A 19,475-nucleotide genomic window follows, 5' to 3' on the forward strand; every position below is an offset into this window, starting at 1 on the left:
TTTAAAGCCATATCAATGCAATCAAACGGACCTCTCAACGACCCGTAAGGTAGCCTGATAGAAATGAAAATTAGCTCAAACATCGGGATCAGCGAGACAATACCTAGTAAATATCAAATAGAATTAGCAGTTCGCATATCATGATAGCAAAACAATATATCGCTGTGTGTGTGCATATGTTGAACTTGAATTACAAACCCAGAACATAAATTCTGTGAGGTCTTTATGCAAACAATCGTGTCATACCAGATAGAGAACTAAAAGAAGCGAGGCTTTCATTGTGCGAATCATTTTGCAACACCAATTCTGGCTCAGGGCTACCGTCAACTATATTTCGATATGCTTTATTATGTATCTGGAGCTTGCTACTAGTTGTGCAGGTATGATATATTAGCTTGCTGGCCACTGAGTGCCTGCGACCAGCCTGCGACAATCGAGTAAAAAAATAATTTAGGGGGGGGCGACCCTGGGGATGAGGTGGGGGGGGGGGGGGTGCGGGGTAGGGTTTGGATGGACAAAGTTGTGATGTCATATTTATCTCCTCCTGCATATCCTCTCTGGTTTGCGTACATAAATATGAATTCATTCACCGCAGTAGCCGGAGTGTGCGGCTTACTTCCATCCGTCTCCGGCTCAGTCTAGAAGCCCATACCCCGCATGCCCGTCCCGTAGAGATTCGAATGCTAGTATGAATCTTCATAGTACAGCGCCAATGTACGCATTTGGCAACGTAGCTGCAACAACAGCTGACGATGTTACACGCAACTCGGCTGCTGATTCAAGTGACATAGTTGGCTCTGGTGCGGGAGTGAGTGGATTCGGTTCATTCATGGGAACTGTAGTAGATGCAGTACATGATGGAGGAGACAGACAGATAGGTAACGAATTTGGGATAACTACACAGGATAGCCTAGAAAATGTCAACGGGAGACACACTAAAAAACACAGACATAAACACAAAGAGCGTGGTCGAACAAACGAGAAAAAAAATAAACCTAAGGCGGAGAAAGAGCGCAGCAGTACGAGTAAGAGTGCTCGCGAAAGAAACAGTAGTGGAGGGAAGCGGCGTAAACATAAATATAGTGAAAGTGACAGCAACAGCGACGCTCAGGAAGGTCACACGGCAGAAAGATCGCGCAAACGGACGCGACAAGATCAGGGTAAGGAGAGATATACCAGAGATTGGCATGAGGAAAGAGGGAACATACGTAGGTCACAACTACGCGATGAAGAATATAAAACGGATAAGAGAAGAGACTCTGTGGATCGCAGTCGTGAGGGTAGAAGTAAAGACCGGCAACGCGGGGTAAATTCACACAGTGACTGTAAGCCCAGTAGGTCTAGTGATGGAAATGATGGAAATGCCACGCATAAGAAAGTACGTACTAGGGACTGTAAGTCGAGCGAGAGGAGGGGGACCAGTGGGAGATACGAAAGTACGTATAGTCGCGGTTATAGGCGAAGTACGAGTAGGACTTATTCACCGCAAGCGTTCAAAACAGGGTCAAGCTCCGACTCATCCCACAAATCGCATAAACGAAAGTCGACACATATCCCAAGGACTGATGAAGGGGACAAAGATAAACACAAGCTTAAAAGTGGGATGCATATTGACGATTTAAATCGGAGAGAAAACTTGGTTGAAGGTAGGCTAGGTTCGACAGGGAATGGTGGCTATTTCGCAGGGTTCAAGACGGACAAAAGGCATGATAAAGATAATCTGACATACGGTACACCCTATCTGAAGGATGTCCCGAAGTTCCACAGGTGTGTACGCAGTAGTAGTGGAGGTCTTCAACTGGAATTTGTTTGCACTTTTCACTGGCGCGTTTCTAGTGATAGTGGGATGTTTTGAACGCAATGATCTAGCATCATAGGCGCACTATTAAGTCCCGGACAACGCAGCATCAGCTCTGGCGTGTGTGTCCAGGTATTTATGGGCCTTTTATTGCTACGTTTCTATTTCTTTTCACGTCACGCGGGTTACAATAGGAGTGACCGCGGCAATTTGACTTGCATGGGCACTTGTATCTCGTACTCGTATGGTCTGCGCCTAAATGACATCTACCCTAGCTAAACAGCAGTACAGCTCCTATATATAAATAACACCTCGCCCAACCTTTATGTACTTCGTCATAGACAGCGGGAGGCTACGGTTATCGGCACAGATAGTCTTGGTACCAGTGGCTTCTTCTTAGCTAGAGAGCGCGAGAGAAAGAAAACTGCTAGGTATTTCGATGATAGGGTTGGGAGCTCGGCAGTTCCTACAGATATACCTCTTGCACCTCCACGAATATCAGGCATGTTGTGCATGGTGTAGTTTTGAGAGGAATGTGAGAAATAGACGTTGTATGGGCGTTTTTTAAAAGTTCAGACACCATAACTAAGCAGCGTTTCACCATGAAACTCTTTATCACCACAACCCCGTCCGTCTGATAATATAATGGCACGTGCATACTATTTGTACACTAGTGCATTGTCAGTTCTCTTCACTTTTGTCTGAGTCCAGTTTTATATTCCACCTCACTCCAGGTTAGTCTGTATACTTGTTGTAATTGTGAGATACATCACAACACTCTTCGATTGCTGCCAGGTGTACCTGGTTTACTTACCTAAATAGTCTCCATAAGCCACCTTAGTTGTGCAATGCATTTTGCAAATTCTGAACTCACATCCTCCGTTTAATTTTGCCGATTGATCAATTCACTACAGTAGAGGACAACAAAGAGTTGAGAAAATCACCACACGAAGCTGCCGAGTTCCTGCCACTAAGCAGCACTACGTCAGCTACAGGTGTGTACTTATGTATTGTGAAACATCTGAGAGGCAAAACAAATGTATTTCCTTATGCGACGCTCCGCAAGTGTCGCTTAGCAGTATTAATATAGTTAAGGATGCTGTCGAATGTCATTCATGTACCAAGGAGACATACTGCGATGCTTCAGGTCCCAGTCTCCAAAGTATAATCCCTCATGAGAGTCGACAACGATTCAAATGAAGTGGCAAAATCAGCACATGCTTCAAGACTTTATTTCATCGGTTGAAAGTCTCTCGCATTACTTTTATCGGCAGGTGTAAATGATAAAAAAAATCGAGGGAGATACGCTCGAGGACGAACACGTAGGCAGCAACACACGCGACGCTCGTCGCCTTCTATACGGCCGATTGCTCCGCGAGAATCCCAGTAATACCTCAACCTGGCTGTCGTTGGTAGCCTTGCAAGCCGAGGTGCGTTATTTGAGGTGGCCAATGAGTGCTGTGTAGGCTTATGTACTATCGCTGTCTAAGTAGACCTAGCGTAAACTGGTCATATTCTTGGTACAGTACGGACATGTATTTTCATCTGTCTAGTGTGTTTGGACGTTGCCGCGTGGCGGTTATTCCAACCCGTGAACAAATTATACGTTCACCTTTTATAGATGAACATGAGTACGTACACTGTATTCGTCTTACGGTAATCAACGATGTTCGCAAGAATGGAATAGTGAATTTACTGCAAAGATGTATAGTAGTGTAACGCGTACCCAAGGCTCTGCCTTGTCAAACGAATTCATGAATGTGTGTATATGCTTACGAATTTATCTATGTATACGTGTACGTGTGCTTTCAGAGGACTAATCTCTGTACGCTACTGGAGAAACGACTCTGTTATCACTGTGAAAGTGCTTTTAGCTCGCTCACGTTTCCTTATCAGACACGGATATGCCAGTATCACGATTTGGCGCGCACTTTACAATTGGGTTCCAAAGACATATTCGAAATGATAATCGATGTGCCCTTATCTGCAACTCCAACTAGACACATTTACAACATCGGTTTTCCAACCGAAGAAATAGATGTATACATCATCTTTATCAATGAACATGGATGTGTATGTTTATGTTCGAGTATATGGTCGCAAGTCTCTCTTTACGATTCTTATCACGTACTCAACCACATAATCATGGACTGTACTTCGTAGGCTCTACAAGGGAAACACACAAAGGTACTGAGGAAAATCGTGCGAGAAAAGCAGTTAGCTATACTGGAGAAGGCTGTGTACGCAAATCAATCCAATGAGGTGCTCCGTTTGCACTACTTGAGGCTTTCCAGCGAATTGGCCGAGACATCTGAACTAGCAAAGTTATGGCGCGAAGCTATGGCTATGTTCTCCGCATCGCCAGCTCTTTGGAATGGCTATTTACTAATGCGAACCACACATTTCGCTTCGTATAAATTCCGGCAGGTGTGTGTAAGGCTTGCCATACACTTCGTGATTGTTGGCCACAGTCGACTGTGTCGCACACGTTACTACATGTTAAAACTTTCGTACGTGTCTGTTTGGTTTTAGCCTGCCTATGTATAGTTAATATTCCACGTTGTTTGTGTGTTCCCACGTGATCTAGTATTCACCTAAGTAGATCACCGAGCACCATGCATGCACAGATATATTGGACCATCAGGCCAAGCTCATGCCGCTCTTGTTTGGTCCAAATATATGACATACTGTCGCGATGATAGCTTCTCTTATTATGATTTTTTTCCGTGAAATCTAAACAGATCACTTCTACCTTCGATCGCTGCCTACGTACACTGACAAGCTATAACGAAAGGAATTCAGCATTACACTCTCAGGGCGCTGTACAAGCACGTACACTGCGCGCAAGCACGTCCTCGGGGGAGCTGCTTTCCGACCCGGATTTGGTTAGACTCATGAGTCAATACTTTCGAGTCATATGGGATGCGGGCCATACTGAATTGGCTATTGGATGGTTACAAGCAGTTGTTGAGTACAACACATTTGGCCAACCGTCTGACGCGCATTCGGGTGTACATGTGCGTTCAAGAGAGTTTTTTGAGCCGTTCTGGGATTCGGAAGTGCCGAGATTTGGCGAGAGGCATACGAAGGGATGGCGAGCACATGCTGTTGGGGATACACGCCCTTACCCTATACGAGAGGGCGTTGAGGCAAGCGGCAAGGCAAATGAATACACATCTGGTGAGTTGAGTAGTAGGGATTTGGAAGGCAGTATAAGTACCCGCGGGACGGGAGACACTTTAGATCATTTGAAACGTGCGCGAGCCAGCGAAAGGGAACAATGGCTATGGATGGAGCTATATAGAGGGATAGGCGAGGCCTTGCCCTGGCATCTGGGCTGCGGCGAGAGCGGGGCCAGTGTGTGTGAAGACTTTGGCATCAGTCCGGTCCTTCTTTTAAGAAGCCCTGGCAACGGTGCGTGCGCAAGGATGAACACCGAGGAGACCGATAGTGTAGAGGATGCAGATCGGATGGTGCTGGGCGAAGACGTCGTGGAGTCTTTGGTGGATATTCGATGCAAGGCAGATGTGGTACGTGGAGTGTGTGGCATCCTGCTTTTCTGGTAACCAATATATATGTATGTATGTGTGTGTTTATATATATATATGTATATATATATATATATATACATATATACACATATATATATATATATAAATATCTGTATTTGTATTTGTATTTGTATTTATATTTATATTTTTATATGAAGTATATATTCGCATTCGAATATATAGATGTGTATATTTATGTGTACAAATACAAATATGTGTTCGGATGGTTGTTGTGCACTGTCTACGGTTTCGAAAAGTATTCCCAGTCAGTGCTGGAATGAAATGTCTCATACTTACACTCACCGTCGCCCATCCTTTCCATTGTCGCGTAGTTTGTTCCCGAGCAACAGTGAAGTATAGCTCCGATGGGAGTATATAGCCTCGTCTGCCAAGCCAAGAAAACTCATATTCTATGATAACGAATAACAGAGCAAGGTCTTCAATTGAAAATACTATCACTTACGTACTAACATACAGCTTTCCATGATAAAGAATGCGCTCCGTTCCATGGGCACACCCATGCCCGATTCGGACGCCAGTTCGTGGACGCAATACGACTGTGTGCGTCAGTGGTGCGATGTATCGTCACTGTTGTCCCCTCTGGCCGTAGATGTGGCGGCGCTACACCGTGCCACCGATGCTACCCAAGATTATCTGGAGACAGAGCATGTGAACGAGTACAGTAAGACAGCACAGGAGTATCATACACCCACACACGGACACTCGCATCCGGGCGATACAGATGTGTCTTCGGTATCGATGGGAGGAAATGAAATAGAGTTGGATTCTCGCACCCCTGGCGATCGGGTTGGGGTAGCGTCTGTTGGTGTGCCGGGTCGCGAGCCCTGGTATGCTAGCGAGGACTATTTCAAGACGTCACAAGCAGTTGCGCATCCGACGCTAATGCATACAATGCGCTTGGATACAGAGGTGAACAGAATTCGGCCAAGATGCTGCGATCGTGTTGGGTTAGAGAGAGCAATCGGTGGCCAGGGACAGTTTTACACACCGTTGCCTGGGTATAGGGACATTTTGCGCTACCGCTCGACTTTGGGGACGTCAGATCCTTGCATAGAGCGACTCTACAAGTTTTGTGGACGTGTCATTGAACAGGCGCTCATGCTCTTTCCTGACGACGAAGAGCTGCTGCTGGGGAGTGTGGCTTGGGTTGTGCATGGACCGTATGTGTTAGTGCGTGCTTGTGTAGAGTGCGAGCGCTTTGTATCGTTTGAGAGTGTGTCCTTGGGCATTGTATGTATGTTTGAGAGAACTTATGTACGCTTAATTGATATCACAAGGGGTGGGCTTATAGAACAAAATGCTGTTTCCGTGCTTATAACATATGCTCATATGTGGTGAACCCTGAATGTGCCTATTGAATCTACAGTCGGTCACTTAGTCTGGAGATATGGTTTGAATGTAAATGGGTGGAAGCGTAGTAGTATATTACATTATAAGCACGATATCTAGTTCAAACACTACAACGATAGAAAATATCGATAAATCTCTACGCTAGTCTCTTTGCGCTCGCATTCCATGACTTTTTCATGAATGCTTGTTACTCATTGATGCTACAATAGCGTGGCGTTCGTTACGTAAGGACATACCTAACACACGGCACGTGAATATCGCATTGTGTCACAAATGCCTATTGTGATTCCTTCTATTCACTCACAGCGACGGAGCATTAGCGATTGAAGATGGAATTGAAAAGTGCAAGACTCTTTTATCGTGTGCTCGATACGGGGAAAATTATCGGCTATGGTATACGTACTGCCAATTAGAGCTCCAACTGGGTAACCGCAAAGCGGCCCGAAAGGTGAGAATACTGCCTCGAAACACCCTTTGTCTGCATTGAATACGGATGCACGATATCCGAATTTTAAAGAGATTTGGTCCAATTCATGCATCCGAATCTCACGTACGACGTCCATCATGGTGGTTCTTGTGAGCGTCATTGTACTTACAACTAGGATGTGCAGGGGAGTAATTGCTTGGTCGTTTAGATGCAATAGCGATCTGTGTATGTCTCTTGTGTGTCCGAAAACTCGCAGTTCCGTATTTCCTGGGTTTGGGAGTAGTTTGCTGTTCCCTTAGTTTGGTGGTGGATATTATATTGAGCTTCAGATATTCGAAGTATTTCATCGCCATCGGCTGCAGTGTAGTTTATCCGTCGACTTCATGTGTACATTGGATGTTACCTCTAGAGGTTAGTAATTCGCTTCGCAATTGCTTGCGAGATTATGGTTGCCAGTTTGCCATGAGTATAGCACACGCTTACGTACGTGTATAGCGATCGATGTTGTGCACCGCAATACTCTCACGAGGTGTACGACATTCGGAATACGACATCAGCTCTTTCTCTGTTTCTAACAGCCATAGACTCATTCGGGTGAGCTCTACTTTATCACATGCCACACTGCACGTCACATCGAACACAAGCATATCATAATCGATTGCCGCAATTTTCACATTCATTTACTGTACATTAACCTCAACTGTCAGACTCGTGTGCTTTACCTGTCACCGTAAGACCTGAACTTTCAGGAATGACAACATAGTAGCAGCAAACAATCTCCGTTGAGCTAGCCACCTTCTGACAGTGCTGCGCGACGAGTTCTCAGAAAATCATGGCGCAAAATGTATATCTCGCATGTTGTTCAGTACTGCCTTCTTCCTTCATACTCATTATCAGGCGTACGCTCGTATCCTTTCAATGCGACGTCAAGCAGATATTCAACAGTCAGCGGAGAGCGTCATAAACCCTGGGCAGCACTCGCATCCCATTGGTGCCACCCTTCCCTCCTGGGATATGTGGCTTATACTGAAAGGCATGACACAATTGGGGCTTGTTCAGGGGGAGTTCTACAGGTACGTTACATTGAGTTTCGTTATGTATCAGTACTCTAAAATGGAAAGTATTAGTGTCGACACGAGTTGTGCCGCAAAAGTATGGCTTCTTTACATGGCTAATCCGTCATCGGTGCCGAGCTATGTGTAGTCTCACGCGCTCTCCACAATTGTGGTATCTGTGTAGGTCTTCATTCTACATGGATACAATGTTATTTTGCACTCCCCTTAGTACACGCATACAAGCCATTAGCCTAAACCCTCAGGGTAGTTTTGGTGTATCTATCTGCAACAATCCTTCTCTAGGTATTTATCTGTAGGTTTGCATTTCCACTATTTTCGTAATCAATTTTGTTCAGAAATATATATCTACTGTGAACTAATTCAGCCACACTAATAATTGCTATATTGGTCAGACCCTTCCATTGCCATGTCTCAATTTGAGCCTCCTTCAAATTGCTATACACTGTTTCGTTTCATTATTATACACTCCCTTCTGATCGGTCCTTTCTTTCCGCGTCCAACGTCGTACAGCGTGCTCCACGCGTTGGTGGCTTTCGTAAAACAGCCCAACGCTAATGAAAAGCCCATTAAGAAAGGGGCGTTACCCATGCTGTCTACCACAGGTAACTTGTAAAAACCCATCTTACCGCCACTTGTTAGTATCCATCGTACTGTCACTTGCTATTATTCATTCTACCACCATTTGCATGTCAGCGCGTTTTCTGTGCCTCTCGGCCAGTGTAGTTCAGCAGTACAGTTTACGACATATTAAAAGTTCAGAATTTAGCCAATAAAAATCGTACAATGTAGCATGTACGTGCGACCCCTATGAACCCTGCAGCTGGTGAGAGCATATTCTCATTGCGCGAGAGTGGCATATTTTGCATTTCATTTTGCGTGCAAATACTTGAGAAGGCCATCAGCCGCTTAAAAGTGTGGTTCTCGCAAAACGGTGTGGTATTCCGGGGTATATTTACACACCTGCCAGGCCAATTAAAACCAGTCTGCTGATATTATTCAACCCGATCTACCTTCACAGAGTTGATGGTAGCAAAGCGCACGTATGCAAACATATATAGTCAATTGGTCTTCCTCAGCCCAGACAAGGCGCTCCGATGGGCAAGCACAACGGCTCGTACGCCAGCCACGGAGACCGAGGACGCCGTACCACCAGTACACCACCCCGTAGGAGGTAGTGCAATGGTGCATTTCATTGACTGTTATGCACTCTTCGAGTACCTCAGTCCAATGTACACGCCCGGCGACCACACACCGGTGCGCAGCCAACCAATACCAGGTGTGTCTGGTGGAGAGGCGGCTATGCGCAGACTGCCGTCGCTGGATGCAGCGCAGAGTGTGTACACGGAGGCGCTACAATGGATGTTGGGAAAAGGTGTGTACAATCAGGCGATGGCCAAGAGCCAGACGCTGGGGGCTTTGAAGCGACCCAAGAACATGCCTGTGGATGTAAATGGCACTGGTGCGGACGAGCATGAATGGACATTTGTAGAGCCATCCAGTGCTGTAGTAGGTATGTTGTAGTGTGTACGTCTGCCCTGTATGGTATGAGACGTCTTAAAGATGCTTCAGTTTGTATTAGACTTTAGGCTCGCTCGCTGCTCTACCGTTCACATCAACCATCCGCGGACTTTTGTACACTCGTCTGTCTTCTATCATCGATATACCATCGATATGCTTGTCAGGCCCCACCTTATAATCAATGCCAATCGCGAGTTCCTATTAAATCCGTTCATTCCTGCAGAGACGTTACTGACAGGCTATGTGGAGATGATGGTGCGACACGCGCAGGCGCACGCCAGCCCTCTGAATAAATCTAGGCAGGTACTGGAGACCGCTCTCCTTCTCTTCCCGGGAAATACATACTTTCTGTCTCAGTACATCTTGGCTGAAGCTAGGTAGGTGACACGGTGATTTCTATCTCATGTATAGTCTCAGTCGTGTGTTCTGAGGTGTATTGTATTGCTGCTTTGGAGACCACGGCCAGTTGTTTTCAACCGTTGTTGTTCCTAAACTATATCTAAAAAGAACAGGATAAAAGTTATTTATGTAGGGAGCATATACTTTGTGGCTGTGTGCAATTGCAACATTTAATTCGCAAGGACGATATATATATCTGTTGAAAGTACAACATCACATCGGGCACAACTGTGCCATTCCATTGGTCAATTATGGCAAATGCTGCTAGGCAGATACAGGCTTCCCTATACTATGTCACGGAGCACTATATGAAATTAACTAAATGCGATCACTGCAAATTGCTTAAAAATTTTATTGACATCGATCAATGACTCATTTTGTACTCTTTTGATTCAAAATGTCAGTCCATGTCCTATACGATTGGAGTTGTCTACTCACGCTAATTTGGGGTGTCTTCCTGTTCTGTACAGTTTGTAGCTCACACATCCCGATTCTCTCAAAGATAAATACGATGCCTAAATGACATACGGTGGTAGTGTGGTGCCCGTAAACCTTGTGCGTGGTATTTACACTTTGAACCCACAGTACGTCATTTCACGGACATTTGCTTGAGGAGCTAAGAGCCTCTGTAGTGCGTAGTGTTCAGATGCAGTAGTCCACAATGCCCCGGCAGAACGGATGCAAATCTGACGGATCACGCTCGTGTCAGTCTTATGATTCAGCTGACACATGCCTGTATCCCACTATTACTTCATAGGCGTAGAACCCACTTTCTACAATGCGCGTTTGAGCAACTCGTGGATGCCACTATAATTTTTTATCCAGATATATGACCACGTTAAAGACAGACACAGCGATAGGGGCAGACTGCTGAGCACACGCGTCTATCGCATTTAGCGGCCAGGAAACTCTTCTGGGAAACAGTCACGTACAAATAATGCATCAATCCAACCCATGATGAATGCATATGTAATTGTTGTATCTCTTTCTCTTGCAGTTCGATACTGACCTTTCGATACTGACCTTTTAGTGCACGCACCCCATTTATGTATCTCTTACACCGTTCGTTGCACAGACAAGGCTTAATGACCCGGCGACGGCAGTTCATGGACAATCTGTTGTGTCTGTATTTCACGGTGGATCTGCCTATCACCACTTGGTTGTTTGCACTCCAGGCTGAAATGGTGATGCGCAATCCGGTGCACAGTCGTGTGATTTCGCTGTTAGAAAGGTGAGCATTGTGAGCTGACATTTTGACATTGGGTCTTGTTTGCGGTGAGCTTGTCGGGTAAAGTGATTGTGTACCCTGACAAGCTAACATGTGAGTGCCGATGTTGACATATGTGTCACACATATCTTCCCTAATAAGAGTAGTGTCGGGAGCTGTACAGCTACGCTGTATAAATGTCTTGTGTAGGATTTTAATTGAGGTTTGCACGTACCGAATACTGTAGGCACTTTGCGAGGGGACACTCTTGTTATTCCTCGCCTGTGATCTAGCATATCAACCCAAGCATTCCTAGACAGACACTTCACTTTGTAATTTGACGTTAAACTACTCAATAGGTTGCTTGTTGGTGCTGTGCTTGCTCATACCGAACACTACATAAAAACTTCGAAGTGTCATGAATGCGACAAACCGTCTACCCCTCACCTGAGCCAACGGAATGTCTGATGCCATCTAGTCGTCATTAAGCACGTATCTTTCGAACTTGTTGCTTGTACCTTGTCACTGCAGAGCTGTCGCGAACGAATACGCCATTTCTGCACCTGTTATATGGCACGTATACTTACGGATAGCGCTGAAGAAACGCTTGGACACGCCAACATATTTCCTATCGTTAAGCTCGGGTATGGGAGTTGCCAAGGGAGAGAAGGAGGGTGTCGACCCAGAGAAGAGAAACAAGCACACAATCACTGCGACCGATGGGGAAAACGCCACTGCGGACGTAGACGCTTCACCGAAGCAATCCCACGAGCGTCCAACAGGTGAAACACGCACGTCAGGAATACGTGAGCACGAACAACTAGTTACAAGTAACCGAGCACAGGCCAGAAATGGTTTACTTGACAATCGTGCTTGCAGAAGTTGTTCTACCGAGAATGCTGAGCAGAAGGCCATTGCTGCGAACAATAAGACCGTTGAGGAGGTGTTCTACAGAGCGTTAGAGGCCTGTCCGGGAACGAAGTCGCTATATATACATGGTATGTTGGCTATGAGTTCCATCCTTCACGTCTGTATCGATCGTACTTTCTCACAGCTGAATGTCTTGGGCACTGGACGTTAGAAGAATTTAGAAGAGTGTATATCGTGATTGCGATTGCTAGTCCCTCAGTCGTGTTGCACGCTGCATCCGTGTCCCCCGTTGGTCAAATCGTAATACAGTGTTGAGCATATACAGAACTCTCGAATCATACCTCAAACTGTAGATTTTGCACCATTGACTTGATTTCAACTACGCAGTATAGTTGCTGGCTGCTTGATTTGGATACTAGATGCCCCCTAATGATTTGTTTTCAGTCAGCGATGAGATGTTTAGCAATTGACTACTAGTTTAGGACCTCCAATTTATTGCAGGAATGTTGTCTGTGTCATTCTCCATGCGTGTATCACATGCCACTATGTCCTAATTTGTCCTGGTTCTGCTCTGCAACCATGACCCCCTTTCTATTCTGAGCCTTAAATTTTTGAACTACATTCACAGCCGTATCGAACTTCAGCGATAATGCGGAGGCTTGGCGTATCGCTGTGGACTTGATGCAGGAAAAGGAACTGAGAGTTCGCACGCCTCTGGAGGAACTGGAGCTATTGTAGTGAGATCGGATCTGTCAGTATTCAGTTACTTCTTCGAACACCGCATGTGAGAGAGATTTGGGTTACACAACAGTATATATTTAGGTTTTCGTGGAAAGACCAATCGATTGACAGGGGTAAATGGTGTTTCTTAGCTCTTAGGTTGAATTCAGAATGCATAATATTGTGTATTTAAGACCCTTGTCTTAGATAAAGGATTGTTTGTCGTTCATCAATAGAAGATTCACCTGCGTTGCTGTCTGTATACTGGGGATCGATCGACTCGCGTATACTATCAACGTCACTGCCATTAGATGTGAGCATATAAGATCAGCAACAAATTTGCATCAAATCCTTATTCATCGCGCAGCTATTTCAAGCGTAATCAAAAGCAATTCCACACTCATGGCGACAGCAGAAATACTTGACAATCCCTAGTTCCGTGTTTATCTAGAGAGAAGTACAAGTGACCGCCGCACCCTATTTAAGGTATTTTCAGTTGCTTCTTAATTTTAGAAAACACACGTTGAATAGTCACAGAAATTCAATTCGGATTCTCAAAACTCGCAACATAGCAATGGGAAATTATATTGACGATTATAAATATTTCATAGTTTCTCAAGGTAATTATCCCATGGAATATGGCAACCGGTTTTTTTCTCAGGAGTATGACACCAAAACGTATCAGACATACTTGACTATGGTCGAAAAAGAAGCTCAATATCATACAGCGAACAAAAATCGATCTCCTGCTGCTAACTGGCATTTGGCTGTATGCGTTCACAAAGTTGAGTTCCTGGGCAGAAATCTTAGCTTCGACATAACATATGAAGATGGAATCTTCAAAAGGGTTGATCCTACCGCAATCATCGCCAAATTGCTCTGGCACTTCCAAACCTCCTGGTTCACTACCGAATTTCTCATGTCTCCCTTGCCCCACGCACCCACCCACACACAGCAATTTACCTCTCGCACTCACAATGCATTCACCATCCCCTCCTCCGCCTCACCAGTCCTATTATCTCCTCCAACAACGCACTTTTAAATTTAATACTAGATAATTGCTGAACGTTGGCACTCATATATTCCCATCTACAATACTATGCACCAACTACATCACATCCCATCCTCTCCCACTCATCATCACTCTAAAGCTTAGCATCGCGTTTCCTCTCTTTATCCTACCTATTATCACACACCTACACATCACACTAGTGCTTGTCCCACACCCCAATACTCATCCATTTCAAACACCTATCTCTACACCCAAAGTCTATGCGTGTGACATCATCTGAATTCCAGATGACTACATTCTCAGCAGAGCTTTCGGAGCTGTTGATTTTCATACTTGAGCTCTCCCTAAGAATCTCTCTAATGCTCTTCTTCTGGCTATTTTCCCATCTCGTGCACTACCCCCTCTGCATCTCGGTGGACGTTCGTTATTCACCAATGATTACCTATTCCTAATATGTGATAGGTCAAATACCTCTCCAGCTCAGCTCCCGCTTCCTAATCAAATGGCTTGCAGTAGCCCCTGTTCTAGATGAGATCATGAACGAAATCGACTTTTAGGGTAACTACTAGGCCAGTCGTTTGGTCGGGCATTTCACAGCCTTTAACACCTGATATAGAGTTTGTATAACACCACAGAACAAAATAGCACTATAACAAATACAATATGTAGCCATGGATCGTAAATCCGACCGCAGATTATGGCTCACCCTCTATTGCAACAAATGTTGACAAAAACTCCACACCCCACTGTAGTCCCCAGTGGCCCTGTCTACAGAGTACAGACTACTACAGTCCACTCTCCAGTCTCCATTATAACTATCTCCACTCTCCAGCGACTCCCGGTGAGTGATTGAGAGCTTCAGAGAAGTGTGAGACTGAGTCAATGTGAGAGCAAGTCAATGTCCTTCGGACGTTAGTCTGTGTTTCAATTTAGAAGGCTATGGTTCAGCCATATTTTCTTTCTTATCTCTAGTAGAGGGTCATGCCGTTGTTGATATATTTTTAATCTCTAGTTAGAGGGTTATATGTGAATTCTCTAATTTTTTTTATTAGCCTTCTAAAAATCGTATTCTGTACCGGTGTACATAGCCGTGTACCGCGTAAATACTAAATACATCCGTGATCCGAATCGACTTTTATTTTAGTTTTTGCGATTGTACTTTTTTAGTTTTTTCAAAAACAATTGGTGAAATACAAAATACTCTTTCTCCTTTCGTTTTGTGAACTCTTTCACGCGAGTGCCACTGCCAACCGCCTAAAACACTGCTATTCGTGGATAACGTGGCGAGTCGCGAGTGGCGAGTGGCGACTGGCACCTGTGGCGAGTACAAAGTGCAAAAGTCAAAATAGCAACGAGTCTGGCACTGCACTCAACAGTCCGCACTTGGCAGCTGGCACTTGGCAGTACTCTGACACTGCTTTAAAAATAAATACCCTCTTGTGGTTGTCAGGCAAATTTCAAGCTGGCAACGGATATTCTAAATATTGTTGCTCTTTTAGCTATATCATTTTCATTCCAAATTATTGCGATCATTGGTGATAAGCTCAGCAATGGGGTACGCTTGCAGTATTCGTCTACGCGTCGATATTCAAAGTGCGGTGTCCGCAAGTCACCCGATGTGCGTAATCCATCTAAAAGGGCTCTGCCTTCTCAACAAGGTTCGACTCGTATCAACGTCATGTACTCGAAGCATGGTAAAATTTTTCGGGGGAAACGTATCATATTGTCGCTCAATATCCGAGACAGCATAGCCGAGCATTCCTCCAGGAAGTCTCTAAATATTTCTTGAGTAAATCAAATGACTAGCGAGAACATCACCGAACACGATATGTGATGATTTAACGAGACTGTGACCATTGCTCTCTTCGTTTTTGCTTGTGGATTCCATCGCTAACAGAGATTTAGCAGACAGTGAAAATATGTCTTTTCAGGTTAATATGGGTACCGAAAACCAAGCAGCTCTAGAAGCCTCGATTTGGTCGAATTGACCATTTTCTTCATACTGTTCATGATCCACAAATTTTACTGGGCCTTAGGACTGAACGATTTACGGATGTTAGGTTTCAAGTCAACAGTTCTACAGCTCGAGTGGATATTAATGCCAGCGTGACTTCAGGTATCATCATCGGCCGCACTTGTACATTACAAATGTGTTTTAGGTTTGATATTACAATTATACATCGCGTTATATACGCCAAACTCCATTATCAAGGGACAAGATCTTGTGATAATCATCGAAACCTTTTTGCCATGGATAGGAGATTCAGATTCATGAGATATAAGGAAAGATTACTAAATTTATTATATAAACCACTCACAGATGAATTATTGACTCATGTTGAATATAACTGACGCGGTGACGGCTGAAAGTCTGCATGACTTGTGTGTTAATCTTCGTCAACACTCTCACACGGCCAATCGTCTATCAGTTGCTTACGCGTGGCAACCCTCCATTGTTGTTGCCAATGATGTATAAAGTACAACATACGTGATCCAATGAGTTGTCTACTCGCTCTATTAACCTTTCGGACCCAATCGTCACTTGCTTTTTTAAATTTTATTTAGTTGCTGGCTTGTTGCCCTGCTGCTCGCTGCTGCGCTTTTGTTTTTATCTTTTTTAGTGTTCTCAATAATTGATTCTTTATGGTTTTTTTATAAGAAAAAGGGTTCTCCTCTGTTTTGTTTTTATTTTCTTTTAATAAACTTTAGACCGGTAGCTGGTATGTAAATAGCCTGAAGGTGGTATGTAGACTGGGGTCGAGTTTGCGGAGTTTGCATCTTGCGAATTGAGACTCGAAGCCTAACCTCAAACCGTGTTCCGCTAAAACTTTTAAAAATCGTGTAATAAATATACGTTTACGTTCAACTTTTATTCTATGTGCGATCCTTTATATGCTCATAGGTGCAACTTACGGGTCTAAACATTTACACGAGTACCATTTTCATGATACAAACCAGTCCTATAAAAAGAATAACCGTTATAACGTTTTAAAGTCGAATAAATATGCGCTCTATGTTCAACTTCTATCCCGTACCGGCGTACGGGCCAGTCGAGTGTCGACTGGTCGAGGCGTGAGTTTTCATTGGTATAAATTTAAATATTTTATAAATGATGAGCTGGTGACCATTGGTCGAAGACTCGAAGAGAGAAATGATCCTGGTTGAAACCAATGAAAATAAGCTTAGTCATATTTACTAATTTGGGAGTTGTTTATAAAAACTTAATTTTTCAAGAAATATCAACAAAAAAAAATATGTATGAAAAAAAAATAGCTGTAAATATGATGCAGTGAGAACCAGGTCGTTCATCCTGATTATCACCCCTAAATATTTCCTATTTTTTTTTCTATAATGAGTGGTTGCTTTTGGCAGATCTTGATTATTTAATGCCAAAACCAATGAGTTTCCAAAATTTGTTTATATTAGGTAGAATAGACTTTTGCCCGGCCCGAATGTTGACACTAAGTAAAATGTACTTTTTTGGCTTAGCATATACAGGATGAAAAATTTATAACCTATAAAATTTTGACTTAGACATTGGTATCGAAAGGCCTTGAGTAAGGGAGGTCAAACCCGTCGAGTTTTTAGATTTTCACCATTGGGATCGGGTGTTATTGCCAATACATCGCTTCAAAAAGTCCGGATTGTGAAACCTAATGTCCGCACCAAAAATTAGCCGAATATTATTAGTCAGCCCAAAACTGCTCTCGAAATCGATTTTAGGTAGTTGCGACGATTTGGCAGTCGTAAGGACCTCAGGGCACACGGGCCTACGGGCCAAGGCTCCCACCCACCGCCCACACGGACTCACGACTCACAGACTGACTGAGACAGACTAGACTGGAGAGTGGACTGTAGTAGTCTGTACTCTGTAGACAGGGCCACTGGGGACTACAGTGGGGTGTGGAGTTTTTGTCAACATTTGTTGCAATAGAGGGTGAGCCATAATCTGCGGTCGGATTTACGATCCATGGCTACATATTGTATTTGTTATAGTGCTATTTTGTTCTGTGGTGTTATACAAACTCTATATCAGGTGTTAAAGGCTGTGAAATGCCCGACCAAACGACTGGCCTAGTAGTTACCCTAAAAGTCGATTTCGTTCATGATCTCATCTAGAACAGGGGCTACTGCAAGCCATTTGATTAGGAAGCGGGAGCTGAGCTGGAGAGGTAGAGAGGTATTTGACCTATCATATATAAGGAATAGGTAATCATTGGTGTATTTGCAGACTCACGAGTCAAAACTGAAAACTCAAATGGACTTGGATGGTTTTAAGTATTTTTTTACTAAAGTTTCTTTTTAAAAACGTACAAATACTGTATTGAAGCAAGGTATACGGCCCGGGTTTAATGTTTATATAGCGACGATGAATGATGGTCATCACGATTATTTATTGTTGTGATCGGTGAGTCGGTGACGCGAGTTTATGACTCCGTACGATTGACGAAGCACTAACAAGAGTGATGAGTTGATGACTGATGAGTGTACAATGAGTACAGCTTTTTTTTTATACCAACTGACGTCAGTATGTATGTTGATTTTGCTATCTTGGGAGTCAGACTGTCAGAGAGTCTATTTTGATCAAGGACGGATTGACGAGAGCGGAGCCGGGAAGACGACTTGGGTTTCGACTTTCGAGTTTTGACTTCCAAAGTTCCAGAGTTAAAATAAATTTTAAATTTAGTCCCGTAATCTGACCATTCCTTATTGGCTCGTTATTGCAGAAGCCTCAGAACTACAGTTAACAGTACCGCGAGAGGGATTTCTTCCTATTAATATTTTGAATAACGTACATGATATTTACAACCGAATTTATTACCAACAATCGATTGTTCATAGCCTGTCAAATTACTATTTAGAAGGCTATGGATTGTTGTACATATTGTTTTTTGTTTTTGTTTTTTTTAAATAGAGACAAAAATCACTGAAAAATGATTACACAATATGTGTTCTAAATACGTAAATAGCCTAGAGCGGCTCTAGAGAGGCTAGAGAGGTATGTACCCCCCACGCTTTCCTGGTATTACGTTTCAAGGTCAGATTTTTTTGAAAATGTTTAAATTGACTGGAATATACTATGGTATATAGGCCGCAAGTAATTGAATGAAGAGGTCAAGGGTTACGTAAGCATAAAGCCCAGAAACAGCACTTCAATCAAACGAGGTTGTATTGATGAAATGATAGACCATTTTATTTTATCGATGTTTTACTATGTAGTATGTACAGGTTTACTAAGTACAGATTATATAGAGGTATTACTTGTGTTACTAAGTCACTTATTCTGGAACTCTACCCAACATCGCCAGTACAGCCGCCGTTGTCTTTCTGCTACAAGTTTTGGCCATAAGCCCAAGCTCCTTGCACATCAGACAAAACCGCTGTTTCTTTACAGGTATCTTTGATGTTCTCCTTTTGGCAGGACGACCTTTGCCCATTTTAATCTTGAACGGTATCCAATGTTTATCTTGCGATATATCTCCTACTATCAAAGGCGGCATTATCGTCGCATATTGATGCCCGTAA

At 43.7% G+C, this 19,475-nt stretch overlaps 2 protein-coding genes across 2 annotated transcripts in view; one reads left to right on the forward strand and one right to left on the reverse strand.

The window, feature by feature from the left end:
- Positions 1-396, reverse strand: part of SARC_08594 (hypothetical protein) — a 3,284-nt gene extending 2,888 nt beyond the window's left edge. Inside the window, exon 1 of the mRNA XM_014297420.1 lies at positions 247-396. Within this exon, the coding sequence (XP_014152895.1) occupies positions 247-291 (45 nt within the window). The 5' untranslated portion in view covers positions 292-396. The remainder of the gene's footprint in view (positions 1-246) is intronic.
- Positions 397-674: 278 nt separating this feature from the next.
- On the forward strand, positions 675-12,955 carry SARC_08595 (hypothetical protein; the record flags this gene model as incomplete). Its single annotated transcript, XM_014297421.1, has 15 exons — positions 675-1,767; positions 2,140-2,300; positions 2,713-2,793; positions 3,125-3,228; positions 3,962-4,225; positions 4,540-5,328; positions 5,827-6,530; positions 7,027-7,168; positions 8,045-8,220; positions 8,734-8,825; positions 9,242-9,733; positions 9,965-10,118; positions 11,216-11,371; positions 11,879-12,345; positions 12,846-12,955. The coding sequence occupies exons 1-15, from the start codon at positions 689-691 to the stop codon at positions 12,953-12,955; spliced, it is 4,971 nt and encodes a 1,656-aa protein (XP_014152896.1). The 5' UTR covers positions 675-688.
- Positions 12,956-19,475: the final 6,520 nt, after the last annotated feature.

Source organism: Sphaeroforma arctica (assembly GCF_001186125.1).
Source record: "Sphaeroforma arctica JP610 unplaced genomic scaffold supercont1.787, whole genome shotgun sequence".
In the NCBI taxonomy this organism is placed as follows: Eukaryota; class Ichthyosporea; order Ichthyophonida; genus Sphaeroforma; species Sphaeroforma arctica.